Genomic DNA, 15,788 nt, shown 5'->3' with positions numbered 1-15,788 from the left:
AAGATTTATACAAACTTTCATCCCCTATTTTATCCCCTTAGGGGTGGAATTTATCAAAATCCTTTCTTAGGGGATGCCTACGTCATAGTAGCTTTATGCATGCAAAGTCTCAGTCCGATCGGTTTAAAATTGACAAAGTTTCATACAAACTTTCATCCCCTATTTTATCCCCTTGGGGGTAGAATTGATCAAAATCCTTTCTTAGCGGATGCCTACGTCATAACATCTACCTGCATGCCAAATTTCAGCCCGATCCGTCCAGTGGTTTGGGCTGTGCGTTGATAGATCACTATGTCAGTCAGTCACCTTTGAGTTTTATATATATAGATTAGACAGTGCTATGTTGGCAAGCTTTACATTTTTTTTGGTCTTGTTTTGTCTACTATGTCTCTGTGTGGCATGGTATCTCCCCTCATTTCGCTTTTCTTCATGTTACATATAACTGTATATTTCTGTACATAATTAGATTTGTTTATTTGCTTAATTTTCTGACACACACAGATTCAGCTTCATCATCTCTTACAAACTACAGACTTAGGATTATGTTGAAAAAAAAAAACTATTTCAAACTATTAACCAACTAGGGGTTGTCTGGAGAGACTGAGGGGTTTATGTTTTGCATTCAAGATCAGGTCATAAACACTAAAAACTACAGAAAGCATATTCAGAAGAATACATCACTCACAAATGACTCTTGCAGAAAATGCTACATTCTACCAGAAACAATATAACATCTGGTTGCAAACTCTTAGCACAAACAGACTATTTACATAGGCATAATCAAGTAGCAAATATAACACACCAAGAACTTGCACAAAAAAACAGATTATTAAACATCCAGGTATCACACTACAAATATACTCTATAGGCAGTATTAGAAAATGGCACACAAAATATACTATGACAGAGCCATAATCACAAATCAAACAATTCATCACAATAGACCTGACATCACTTTCATTGACAAACGCAGTAAAATCACTTACATAACAGACATCTCCATTCCAAACACTCATAACATGAAAAATGCACACACTGCAAAAATAAATAAGTACACTCCCTTGCCCAAGAAATAAGGCAACTGTGAAGTATAGATAGAGTATCTCTTTTGCCTGTGGTCCTCTCTTCTACCAATGTTATACTACATACATTACACCACTACACAAAAGTCTAGAAACATTAAATCTTAATAAAAACATATATGGCACCACAGAAAGCCACAATAATTAACATGTCACATTGTTAGGAAGTTTCTAAACATTGACACATACATCAATAACACAGCTTAATGTTACACTAGTTTGGGTAGCTATGCCTTGACTTTAGTCTGGCATAGTACTTGGCACCAGTATCAGCTGAGCATGACATTTTCAACATTATTATTATATTATTATATGAGTATGTGACAGGCCAAAACTATTAATAAGACACAAGTCCAATTTCTCTTGACATCCTGAATCAAACTGTAGCACTTTTTATGATAAACACAGTTGTGTCTTTCTTCTAAGTTTTGTGCTCACCAGTGGCTGAGTGGATAAAATCACTGAACACTGAAGGTGCGTTTACTTCTGAGTTAGCAGTGCTAATTCTGATAACCGGATGTGACGTCATTAGCACGTGTATTCGTGCTTGCTTGTCCAATTCGAAAGTGAACACATACGTTAACAAGAAATATGACGGTTTCCAGCCATATTTCTTGTTAGCGTATGTGTTCACTTTCGAATTGGACAAGCAAGCACGAATACACGTGCTAATGACGTCACATCCGGTTATCAGAATTAGCACTGCTAACTCAGAAGTAAACGCACCCTGATAGTTGGTCATGGGTTCATATCTCGCCAATGGGCTGGCCATGTGGAGTTTTCCAGATTTTATTCACATTAATAACATCTAAATAGGATCCCTTATAAATTCTCTTGGGAGGCACTCTCCTTGGCATATTGCTCATGTGTCATGTTGCTGTAACTAAATAAATCAAACCAAATAGTCTGTTTTGTGCATTTGTGCATTTTCCAAAATACAGTGGGTGATCAGTTAATGAACAGATAAGTTAACAAACAAATTGGATAACGAACATTTTCGTGTAAGATTTTTATGATCGGACAACAAACACTTCACTGAACAAACACAAGAAGAAGCCACGTAAAATAACGAATACCGATTGGTCTTCCTTTCTCTTCAGGCAACAATTCAAAACTTTTTGGAGCACGGGAGACGTCGACATCGACATTTTACCCAGTATATACTGATCGAATAGTATTCCCCCAAACTTTGAAACTCTCCCTTGTAATTCCAGCCTTTTATATTTCTGACAAAAACAATTCTTTTACGTTTTCTTCTGAAAATGCAGATTTATGCCGATATCTGCTATTAAAGGTTTTTTGAAGAAGTGGGAGGATGTCAGAACAACGGTCTTAAAATGGCATCCAAACCAGGTTGAGGTTAATAGTCCTAGGGATCTCTACAATTACAATGCTATTAATTACTTCTGAAAAATCATGAAGAAGACAGAAAAGCAATCAACATTGGACAGATTCTTTAACCCCCACAAACGGAAAAAAACATGACTAATAAAAATGCAAGACCGTGTATATATGTATTTTTATTATTACACGTGAATAAATGTGGTAAGAAAGTATATATTTTTTATTTTTTTGGGGTCTTCAGAATGAATTAATCAAATTCCCATAGAAACCTATGGTAAATCGATAATCGGTTAATGAACAATTCAGATAGCGAACAAAGACTTAGAATGGATTATGTTTGTTAACCGATCACCCACTGTATTTAATAAAAAGTTAACACAAAATTAACATTTCAAATTATGTTTTAAATTAAAAGTTTTAATAATATTGTAGGATGGGTGGTGAACCTATAGCAAGCATATCCAAAGTGGCACATAAGGAAAAATCATCTGGCATAAAATGTATCGTATCATTTCAATTTATCATCTGTCTTTTACAATCATCCTTTCGGTGTATCACCTGATCATCCTTTTTTCAATCAGCTTTTTTACATTAATTCTAGTTAAAGCATATTCATTTAATTTATTTAAATATCATTATTTGAAGTTTAAACCTTTGGCATGAATAAACATCTTTAAAGCTACGTATGTGGAATCAAAAAGGTTTCCATTCCTGTTGTAGGTCTTAAAATGTAAATTTTGAATTCTAATTTTTAAACATTGGCTTATGAAAAATTAGAAAATACACATAAGCCAACAGTGGCTAAACCAAAGTTTGCAAGTTGCAATTGCATCTAGTTCTTCTAGATTCTTATAGTGATTCTTGTATATTTATACAATTTCTTATTATAAACTTGTCACACACACACACACACACGCACACAACAAGTTTATAATGAGTTATATACAGTAGAGCGTCGATTATCCGAAAGTCAATTATCCGAAAGAATTCCAGTTGGCAAATTTAAATTTTCGCCAGTGCTGTGGCGCTGCAATCTTTGGCTATGTCTTGGGATACTCAAATATTTTACGTTTTTGATACTAAATTAACTTCTGAAGTATAATTTTTTACTGTTTTTATATTTTTCAATATATTTATTTTGCTTGTACAAAAAAAAGGAATAATTTTTAACGATACAATAGTCACGATTATTATTTTAAAAAGTTTATGTTAGGCTTAACATCGACGAAAATTCAACGCGAAGCGACACGCAACGGAGAAAAATTTCAACACGGGATAGGTTAATATGTTTTTTCGTACATAATAGGTTATCCGAACAACCCCAGTCCCCAATTGATTTGGATAATCGACGCTGTACTGTATGTATATATATATAAGTTCACTGACTATTATGTAGTGTGATATACACACAGCTAAAAACTTAACCTTGAACAGATAACTGAATGCTAAGGGTATAGTCAAAGTAATTGTAATAAATAAATAAATAAAGTTGAAGGATTTAAACATTTATCTATCCAGTCATAAAATAGTACAGAACTATGATAACTATAGCATTTTAACTATATATAATATAAAATACTGTTCCAACAGATGACATGACTCTCATGTAACTTTGGCAGATGATATATGACTTCTATTACAACATGGTTTGGCAACCCTTTATATAAACCAATGTTTAAAAGTTCAAAATTTGTATTAAGTTATTTCTGAATGATTTTCACAAGATGGCATTATAAAAATTTTCAATAGTTATCAAATCAAGTTACTACAAACAACAATTAACACCTCAATACTACTTCCAGCAGTCAAAAGATTTTAATAATCTAACGTTTTCGGCCGTCTTTTAGAGGCCCTCTTCAGGATGAAACATTAAAAAACAGTTCTATCTTTTGAAGGATTCTAATAATCGAATACAGCTGTGTTCCCAGGGAACACAGCTGTATTCGATTATTAGAATCCTTCAAAAGATAGAACTGTTTTTTAATGTTTCATCCTGAAGAGGGCCTCTAAAAGACGGCCGAAAACGTTAGAATATTAAAATCTTTTGACTGCTGGAAGTAGTATTGAGGTGTTAATTGTTGTTTGTAGTATATCGTTCCAGTTTACGTGTGTTAATTTTTTTGTCTGATCAAGTTACATTAGGTTAGCTCAGCTTTGCTCAGACAGGAGAATTTTATAGTAGTTGTAAAAAGATCAGTAGAGCAAATTTGTTGTCTAATAACTGTCATTTGACAATCTGCACTACTATTAACGTCTCTGCTACATTTTTATATTTTATTCAAATTACATTATGTTTCTACATTCACTTAAAACAATAAAATTGTATTAAAAAATAATAATTTGAATAGTGTTTTCTTACTATTTTCTACATATAAAATAATTTTATACATAAAAAATTCTTTGAAAATCTAATAAACTTATTATCATTTAATGATGTCAATAATTTAACAGGATATATATTCCAATTGTTCATAATAAAAATAAATAGATTAAAATATATTATGCAAAACTTAAAAAATTTAATTAATAATAAAGATAAATATAATTTAAGAAATTCATGTGGCTGGAAATTATTATGTTGCAAATATCATGCTCAGCTGATACTGATGCTAAGTGCAATGCTGAATTAATAAAGTCAAGGCATAACTGCCCAAACAAGTGTAACATTAGGCTTTTGTGATAAACTCAATGGATATTACACATTAAGCTTCTGTGTTATTGGAGTATGTGTCCATGTGTAGAAACTTCCTAACTATGTGACACATGTTCAATATTGCAGATTTCTATAGTGTCATATATATGTTTTTATTAAAGTTTAAGGTTTATTATTATTATAATCATTAATGACCAATTTATTGAATAAATAATGCTAAACTTAAATTACTTGCTCAATGTAATATAATATAATTACTATTAATATTTACCACTAATGAAGCAGCAGCATGCATGAACCTTGCATTACTGTAGACGCCTTCAATCTGTAAATATTTAAAAATATAATCTTCAATAAAATTATATATGAATTATATGCATAAATAGAAAATTAAGTGCTGGAAAAAGACTAAGTCAGTCTTTTGCTTTTCAAATATGCTTCATAGTTGCTTTTTTAGAGCAAATAAATACAACCAACAAAATAAAACTAATATCAGATTCAGTAAACTGTAATTTTCTTTTGGAATATTTAGTTCAAAAATATTTTAAAATTTTCATTCTGAAAATGAGTTTTGAACCCAAAAATTGTTTAGCTGAGATTAACTTTTCAATTGACTTGTTAAGTTCTAATAATTTTTTAGCCAGTAATGTCATAATATGCAAAATTAATCAGAAAATGCAATTAAAAATTTGTAAAATGCTTTAATGAAACAAATATCTCAAAAACTTCCAAATGTTTTTGAACATAAACTCACAAAAACTGTTTTTGAGTATATATTCAAAATGCTTTAATGGAGAATTTTTGAATTTATGCTTGAAATTACTCTGTTAAAGCTCTTCACAAATTTACAAACCACTTTTAGCTATTTAAACATAACATTTCAAACATTCAAATGTAGAATCTTTTACAACAGAATATTTTGAAAATTCAAATATTAGAATACAGTTACATATGTTTTAACATGAAATTTAAGTAACGTTAAAAAATTAAAATTAAGAAGATAAAAATTTATCAATCAATCAATCTTTATTTGATATAACAAGTGTTATTACAAAGGGGATTAAAAAAATTTGTTATTTTAAGTTTGATACATGAACAAAGAAATTATATAATTTATACAAAGTTTAGCATTGCAAAACTATCACCAAATAAAATTTGGTAACAAAAATCAGATGGCAGTATAGCAACTCAAACAGCCAAAAGAATATTGCAAGATTCAAGGTGTTTGCTCATATCCATTGCTGTTGTTCCATAAAAGAACATTCGGAGTCACATAAGATATTAATTATTTTACCATTTAGGTTTATCAAAAACCTATTTAGTTTAAATTGTGCAGCAAATGACTTTATTTTATAACTCAAATTAGACAGTAAATAAGGTGATGGACTCCACATTCCATTAAGAAAAAGTTCACTGTTCCAACCTCTTTCACTCAAATGATGAACACCTTTTAGCCAAGTCTCTTAATCATTGATCACAATCCAAAAAGAACAAAGTTTCACTTAAATACATATAACTAGAGGGCAATCCAATATTACTTAGTAATCCTTTAGCAATAGCAGGCCATAGCTTCAAAAAAAATTACCATCTATCTGTGAAAGTCTTATATATATCAACTTTTGAAAGTCATCATTCGGTAGGTCAATAAGTTTTCTCCAAAATCTAAAAAATTTTATCGACAGTCCAACAGCCAAAGGAGGTCTTCCCAATTCCATTCTCACTGCAGGTCCTGAGATAGAACTATTAATTAATATGGAACACCTGCTTAAAATAGAATAACTATTGGTTCAAATTTGTCTACTAAAAGACTGCCCTAAACTGGAAAAGCATAAAACATACTTGGTTCAATCAAATAATCAAATAATTTGAAATAATTATTTAATGAATACACTTTAATTTTAATAAGTAACTTGATGAGATTAAAGATTTTAGATCTTGCAGCAAGTAAAACTCTATTTAAATAAAAATTTATATTAGTTATAATTTTTGTTTTTTTTTTTCGTTTTTTGTAAACACTTCTTCACATACAAGTTTTTAAAACTTTCCCATAACTTTCTAGTGCTCTGTCATTTATATCTAAGGCAATGAGTCAGTCAACTTAGTAATAGAATTAAAAGATCACTTAAATTTTTGATGTGAATACATCTTTAAATTAACTCCATTATATAAAAACTTGAACCATCAAAAATTTCAAGATTTGTCACACTTATATCTCAAACTATAAATAATAATCTAATTATTTAAATTTTGTTGGATAGTGAGTTTATGTCTTTATCTAAAATGGAGAGTAGCACAGGAATGCAGCAATGAAGGGAAGGATTACCACTTGTGCATGAACATTAAAAATGGCAGCACCATGTAACATTAGATTGAAAAGAGATAGATTTTTTTTATTTTTTATTTGTGGTTTTAGGCCCCTTACCACTCAGAGCACAGAGGCCAAGAACGAGATAGTTCATTGAAATTGATGTCAATTTGGAGAGAATAACAGGATCTAAAATATTTTTTAGCAATAATAACTGATAAAATAAAAATGAGTGAAGTTATAAGCTGATAAGTGTGCTGAGTTGAAGAAAACTTTCATGGTGTCAAAGAAATTGCAAAGGAAATACAAACAGAAATGTAAGAAATGTACATCATTAGAAAGAAAAATTCAATAGGAACAGTAAAGCCCAAATTGACTAATGCCAAACAAATGATATACTGTTTACAGATTGTAAGAAAGCTAGGCATGCCAATATCAATGCAAGTACTTCAAGTGTACTTTGTCTGAACTAAGGCAATATTGACTTGGAATGTGACAATCACTGAGATTTGATTCATTTACATCTTACCATTCCTCCAATAACACAAAAATAGATTCATACCTTAAATGATTTCAGTAGTGTCCCCATTTTGTAAAAAGTGTCTCCATTCACTTTGTTATTAATGATGATTATAATTTTTTTTATAATTACTAAAAACTGGCTTTTTCATGATATGCCAGATATTCCTAGTCTATTAGTCAACCACAATTTTGATTATTGTCAGTATTTCATTCTTATCAGAAAAGAAGCAATGTTCTTAATGTTTTTTAATTCTTCTATAAATGTAAAAGCATTTGAATATAGGAATTTTATATTGACAATGAATATTCCAAAAATTTCTTTGATTATCATTTGGTTTATGCCCCATTAAGAGATAAAAATCTATATATGGTACAGAAATACTTTCTTATAGCAAAATTCTAGTCTGTGCAATTTCAATTTATCTAATGTCTTCTGGCAGTGGCACAGCATCATTTTTCATGATGGCAAAGATATAGAGGACCAAAAAACAGAAATAGCAGAAATTCCCTCATATGTAGGTTGCAGATCATGGACAGTTAATATCAATAAAAATATCAGACCAATAATCACTACACACTACAATATTTTCAGAGTGAAGATATATCTTCCATATCTTCAGTGGTAATAAAATATAACTAACTATAGATGCCAAATACTAATACAAAAAGCTACATCACACAAATGTTCTATTTCTTGAATTCAAACATTGTTCTCTATGAACAATATTGCCTAAAGAGGACAGTTATATACATAATAGTCAAAATTATGTGCAAAATAAATCGTTTTTTGTAACACTGATAAATAGTTGCATTTTTTTTTATATCATGACAGTTTTCATTTTTTTTTATATATGACAATCATGATACAAAAAAAGCTTTGCTTTTTTTGTATCATGATTCTGTCATAGTCTAATGCTATGCTATTTCTTGGTTGGATTCTTCAGAGTTATTTTTTTAAACTCGATAGTTTTTTATTTTTAGGGTGTTGAATTTCTTACTAGGTTTAACTTCTTGGATCTTGCTTTTTCTATCTGCTTAAATATCTCTAGAACACCTGCATTGAGATTTTCATTTGATCATTCCATCATCTGTTTAGAACTTTTTGTTAAAAGTTATCTTAGATTCTACACTGGTACTGAAATCTTACATATTAGAAACACCTCTCTACAGTCTTTTTGTTCATATTATTGGACATTTCTGGAAGATTCCACCTTCCCTATTAACCAAAAAGTAAAGGGATGTTTACAGACTATTTGAGCATGTTATTCAGACATACAGTCAAACTGCACTAATTAATATGTTACTAGTTTATGCAAAGTCTACATTGAAACTAAGTAGATCTGTGGTCCATTGGACAAGGAAAGATATTTTGTTAATAAGTTCAGTAAATGCAAAATATCAGTTGATATATAACATGAAGTTTGTCATGGCCCCATGAATTCAATAACAATGAGCAATTACTTACTGTGACATCATTATAATGCCAGGCTGCAATTTTTAATCATATTTTTAATTTATTTAATTTAAAATATATACTCTCCACCTCAAATTAGTAGTGTCTAGCCCATGGGCATAGCCAGGAAGGGGCATGGGTGAGCACGCCCCCCAGTTAACCTGGTGCCCTCCCCAGAAAATTACAGCCAAAAAAGTGTTGAGCCAATTTGCAAAAAAAAAATAAAACACTGAAGCTAATTTAATTGGGTGTAGTATACCCACTAAAACTCTAGATCAGGTACAGCCAACATACGGCCCACTTAATGAATTTATGTGGCACGCAATTAATCTCTAAATATTGGGCTTAACTTCAAATAATTGCTGGAATGGATATCTGCGGCAATTCCCTATACCCTCACAATTTAAAGTTATAGAAAAAAATAAAAAGGTCAACGGCTTTCTGTGTCCAATGTGAAAAGCGTATCTGTAATCTCTATGTACAGTTTAGTCTCTCTGCGGGTTGACGGCACAATAAGATCTCGCATCACATGAAAATCTTGCTAGAGCCGCCTCTGGTTTGGGCAGTAAAAAAAGTTCTCTTTCCAATTCGGCCCAGACGAAAAGACTGTTGACCATCCTTGGTCTATATCTAGCTAGATTAAAGACGGTGAACTATATTAAAGAATGGTAAAAAAATAATTGATTGGTTAATTTTTGTTTAAGGCATTGCTAGAGTTTGATATTAATGTTATGAGAACATATGATTAAAAAAAGTTTCATATTTTGTGTGTTAAGTTATTGTCGATTCTTATGGAAATTTCATTTTAATGAGCAATAATTTGAAATAATTCAATTTTGTGTCAGGTTGGCCTCTACTAGGCCCCCATAACAAAACTCTGGCTATGCCAATGGTTTTGCCTCTATACCAGTGTTTCTTAACAGGGGGGGGCGTGGCCCCCTGGGGATTCGTAAGAAGTTTGCCGGGGGGGCCACCAAATTATGCAAAATTTCCTTCAGAATATAATAAAAAGAAAATTGATGTATAACCGAATATCGTATTGAAAAGTGAAATATCAAAAACACTTACTAAAACCCTTTTCCTGCAGCTAACGTTTATTATAAAAACTTTCTAACGTTTTCGGTCTTGTTAAAAGACCTTTCTCAAGAAAAATAGATTAAATAAACAACAAAAATTGTAGATCGAACGCTTAGTACAAATAACACGTTTTTCAAATCTTTCGAACTAGCTTATAATCCGTTGCAAATGACGTCAGTGTAAACTTAGCAACGGAAATATAAAAAGATTACATAAATATCTAAATATAAATACCTATAGTTACCATCTCCCTACATCATTCAAAAAATACGTAACCTGAGATACATATTAACTACTTCCCTCAATTATTAAGCCTTAAGAAGAGAAACTTACCACATAATGAAGGAGTTTTAACAATGGAATATAATGCTTCGCTGACTAATATTTTTCGACGCATCGGAAAGGCCCAGAACAAAAGAATCCTATATAAAAGAACCCTCACCATGTACCAACTATTACGATCTGATAAGGATTTAGTGGACAGAAGAACACTCCCCGGGGTATATAAAATTCCAGTTACGGACTCAAGGCGACGTAGTAAATTAATGTATGTAGGGGCAACAGGAAGATGTATCAAAGACAGGTTAGCAGAACATCAAGCAAATATAAGAAAAAAACAACCATGCACTGCGCTAGCCACCTACGTTCNTTTATGCTTTGCCTTACAAATCTGCCAGGCTTCCGTGTAATGCCGGTGTTTCCTGTCGCGGACTATCTGTATTAGTCTTGCTTGGTCCCATTCAACTTTGACGTCTTGCTGGTCCGCTAGAACGTAGGTGGCTAGCGCAGTGCATGGTTGTTTTTTTCTTATATTTGCTTGATGTTCTGCTAACCTGTCTTTGATACATCTTCCTGTTGCCCCTACATACATTAATTTACTACGTCGCCTTGAGTCCGTAACTGGAATTTTATATACCCCGGGGAGTGTTCTTCTGTCCACTAAATCCTTATCAGATCGTAATAGTTGGTACATGGTGAGGGTTCTTTTATATAGGATTCTTTTGTTCTGGGCCTTTCCGATGCGTCGAAAAATATTAGTCAGCGAAGCATTATATTCCATTGTTAAAACTCCTTCATTATGTGGTAAGTTTCTCTTCTTAAGGCTTAATAATTGAGGGAAGTAGTTAATATGTATCTCAGGTTACGTATTTTTTGAATGATGTAGGGAGATGGTAACTATAGGTATTTATATTTAGATATTTATGTAATCTTTTTATATTTCCGTTGCTAAGTTTACACTGACGTCATTTGCAACGGATTATAAGCTAGTTCGAAAGATTTGAAAAACGTGTTATTTGTACTAAGCGTTCGATCTACAATTTTTGTTGTTTATTTAATCTATTTCTCTTGAGAAAGGTCTTTTAACAAGACCGAAAACGTTAGAAAGTTTTTCTAATAAACATTGGCTGCAGGAAAAGGGTTTTAGTAAGTGTTTTTGATATTAAAATATGCAGTCTCGAAAGATTTGAAAAGTGAAATAAGAAAGATAAAGTTATCGTATTTAGTTTTTTTATTTATTTCTTATTTTTTCCTACATACAACTTTGTTAGTACAGAAGAAATAAATGCAAATATGCTATTTACATCGCACTATTTACTTCTTTTATTTCAAAGTAATTCTAAGAAACTATTAAAACTATTAATGCTTGAAATTTTGCATACAAATTCTTGCAGAAAATCCTCTCGTTTTCAGCAGCAATGCAAATTTGCTGCCTTTCGCAAGTACGTATTGATATTTTTGAATATTTTTTGTTTTTTCTATGAATTTTTAAATGTTTCTTATTTTATTTTTTGTTAAAAATTAATGAGCTTTTATGTTTCATTGTGGAGTTTGAATGTTATTTAAATAGATAATAAAATAATAAAGTTATATTTTACATTTCTTATATTAAAAAAGTAAAGCAATAATAAAAAAATCAATTTATTATAGATAATTTAACAAATATAAATTATTATTAAAAAATGGGAGTCACAAAAAAATTATGAAATATTTGGTGGGTTACGAGTATAAAAAGGCTAAGAACCACTGCTCTATACAGTACATCATACTTTTCCTGCTAGCAACAGAGTCATGCCAGTCATCTATCTAACTCCTTTCAGGAAAAACTTTTGAATTGAAATAATGCATCTTCCAGTTTGCATCAGAAGTTCATATATAGCTAATCAGGGTCTCTTGCCCCTAAGCTTTCCACATCTGGTCTCAACTTTCATATACATAATTCCATTCTTAAGATTAAGGAAGGACAGACAGATAGACGACAGTGAGAATTTATAAGTCTACAATTTTTTCAAATTGCAGCTCAATTACATTACATTGTTTAGTACTGTATTTTCACAGAATGACTGACATGGGTGAGATCATGAAATCAGATATTTCTGTATAGTAAAAACTAGCATGATGGTTTAAGTGAGGTTATACATCCCTCTCTAGAAGGCATATTAAAAAAATGAAGTTGTTTTTATTCTAAAACTATGAAACTGTCAGCATTACATCAAAAATTACAATAATATGTTCAATTTCTTCATTCTGTTTTCTTTCTAATGATATAAAATACTCATGGAATTCCAAAACTGCTTTTTATTAACGTGTACTTTATTGTTATTTGATTCAAAAATGCAAAAATAAATTTAAGGAACTCTCTGTAAATTATCTGGGCTTACACATTAATATCTGCTTTGTGTGAAATTTGAGAGAAAGGTGTTATTTTTAAGGTCAAGGTAGATGGTCAGTTTAGATAACTAACTAACTACTACTACTAAGGTCAATAAATAACTAATTGTTTTATTGCCTTGTAAACAAAAACTATCTGATTTTAAGTCAGTCAAATTACAATGTAGTTATTTTATTGTATTCCAATGAATGTTTTCTTTAACGTTTAATTAACAAGTAATTTTGTTAGATCTGATTAATTTTATATTTTAGTTGCAGTTTATCTAGCATGCCAGTAACCCTGGGGTTTCTGGCATGCTGGTCTCCCCATTTTTAGTAGCATACTGGTCATTCCACAAAAATACAGTATAAAACACACTGTCCAATATTCCCAAAGTCACATATGACAAAATGGAAAAGAAAAACACAAGATACATCATGACCAGAGGCACATTTTTTGATTTTAATGCTAGCCACATGCTTATGACATTAATATTATCATTGCCAATGCAATTGTTAGGCACACACCACACCAACAATGTTCACTCCAACCTGAAAAATTACTCTCTCTTATAGTAAGCACTTTGTACACTGTGGAAATGCTGAATGATTAGTTAACATAGTTGACATGCACACTGAAAGCTGGAAATATAAATATTTTTAAACTCAATAGTTATATTGAGGGCAAACAATTGCCTGATAAAGCTGTAATTTGGCCCAATATAATCTGGCAATCATTTGGCTTTAAAGAAACTTAAAATTTTTTTGTTTTTTGTCCTATGGGTATTAAGACGACTTATTTTCCAGGTCCATAATGGGCTTCCAGGTGATGAGGGATGAGGCCCAACAGAATAGATCAAATCCATAAAATTACTTTGTTTTTTGACATGTCTCAATTCAATCCTGGGACAGTACGCTTATGTATTAACTGCCGTACCATCTTGGGAGCATGGAAGTTTATATGACCAGGAGATTTTCAATTAAAAATCTGTAGTTTTATGAGATAGTTATTGTTTTAATAACAGAAATAATTATAATAAAAAAAACCAAATTACAATATTAAATACCATAATCTAGTTAGTAATTTTGAAATTAAAACCAAACTTTCATCATTGAAATCCAAGCAAATAAGTTAATTTTAAATTTGTAAAGTTTTACATGTGTCCAACTCCTAGATTCAATTTTGCAACTAAGTCAGTCTGTTACATCCAACAGCTTTATTGTTCTACAAACTCTAGCCCAGAGTTTTCCACTGAGGTCAATGAACAAATTACAAACCTCATAATTACAAAGTGCTAATTTTAAAATCCCTTCAGCTTTGTATTAATGGAATTTGACCATATAGCCTGATTAAAAAGGTTAGATTAGAATTGTTGTTGTTAGTTTTTATCTGAACTGAAAATCCTAAGAAACCACATGCATATGCAATGGCATATAAGAAAACATACTAAAAATCCTAGGTATTTATATAATATATGGGACTATTTAGAAAAAATTTTAATTTGAATGTCAATAAATATTATGAATATTTTAATTTTAGATTCATTATCAGAGGAAGATGAATAAAGTGATAAACAATAGTTTAGAGTCTAAAATTTTTCACGTAAAGTTTACTCCTCTAAGATACATCTCTCATCAATCCTTGAACAATATTCAATGGAATAGATAGATTATTGACAGCTTGATGTTGACATCTGATATTGCAACATAAATGATGAAATATAGGCAAACTGGCTTTTGAAAATTGCCTTTTCATTTAACAATTTTAGTAAAACCATTTCAAAGTTATCAAATTAAAAATAGTCCAACTTTTTTAACTTAACAACATTTCCATTGCAGCTTCTCTGCTCCCTCAAATTTTTTCTGAATTGCTTACCTGTGCCCTTATCCCTGATCAGCAGAAAAACTTCATTTTAATTGCCATTCCAAAAAAAGAATGTTACTACTTATAGGTCAATATCAATCTCCTCTTCTATGTTAAAAATATTTTAACACTGCTTGTTTGATTATATTTATCCTTTAGTTTATGCTAGAATCAGCTGTTTGTTAAAAAACCATTCTACAAGTACCAATCCTTTTATATACTCAATCTTTTATTTTAGACAACTTTAAACAAAGAAAAAAAACATACTTGTTTATCTAGACATTCAACAGACTGATTCTGTACTAACCTCTTAATATTCTTTGTTGGCTTAATAACTACATAATATAATCCTTTACTGTTAAACTAGACAACTTTTGGATTTTATCCTTTTTCTCCCTATGTGGAATTTCACAAGGTTTAATTTTGAGTAATTTTTTTTATTTTATTTGCTAAATGGATTTCATTTTAGCTTTTACTGATATAAAATCAAACATAGCTTGGTATGCCATCAGAATGGACTTCCCTGTTTTAAGTAAATGAATTGAAAATTTTGACTGAACTTTATTTTTCAAGGAGAATGCTACACTAATAAACTGGGTTTGAGAGTTCTTGCTTGTGTTAATCACAATATGACAGACATAATCCATTCTAATTTATGTCTAGATGTTTCTAAATGGTCCTTTCTTAATCATGCAGTTCTCAATGTGATGCAATTAGAAGAGTCCTCACTTTACTTCTCATTTTAAAATTCTTTGCTGTTTAGTCTATTGCTTGAATTGAAAGTTATATTCTATCTTATTACTTTTCATTGATTTTTATGTGTTATTTGCATTTTCAAT

The 15,788-nt window shown here is 30.7% G+C and overlaps 1 protein-coding gene across 1 annotated transcript in view; it reads right to left on the bottom strand.

The window, feature by feature from the left end:
• LOC111614231 (ataxin-2-like) overlaps positions 1–15,788 on the bottom strand; it is a 57,948-nt gene that overhangs the window by 31,200 nt on the left and 10,960 nt on the right. Inside the window, exon 2 of the mRNA XM_023355612.1 lies at positions 5,351–5,404. Coding sequence (XP_023211380.1) covers positions 5,351–5,374 — 24 coding nt within the window. The 5' untranslated portion in view covers positions 5,375–5,404. The remainder of the gene's footprint in view (positions 1–5,350; positions 5,405–15,788) is intronic.

This window comes from Centruroides sculpturatus, unplaced genomic scaffold (assembly GCF_000671375.1).
Source record: "Centruroides sculpturatus isolate CEXI.00-Female unplaced genomic scaffold, Cexi_2.0 scaffold2060, whole genome shotgun sequence".
Taxonomy (NCBI): Eukaryota; Metazoa; Arthropoda; class Arachnida; order Scorpiones; family Buthidae; genus Centruroides; species Centruroides sculpturatus.
The sequence above is the reverse complement of the archived record's forward strand: the minus strand, read 5'-3'. Positions and strand labels throughout refer to the sequence as shown.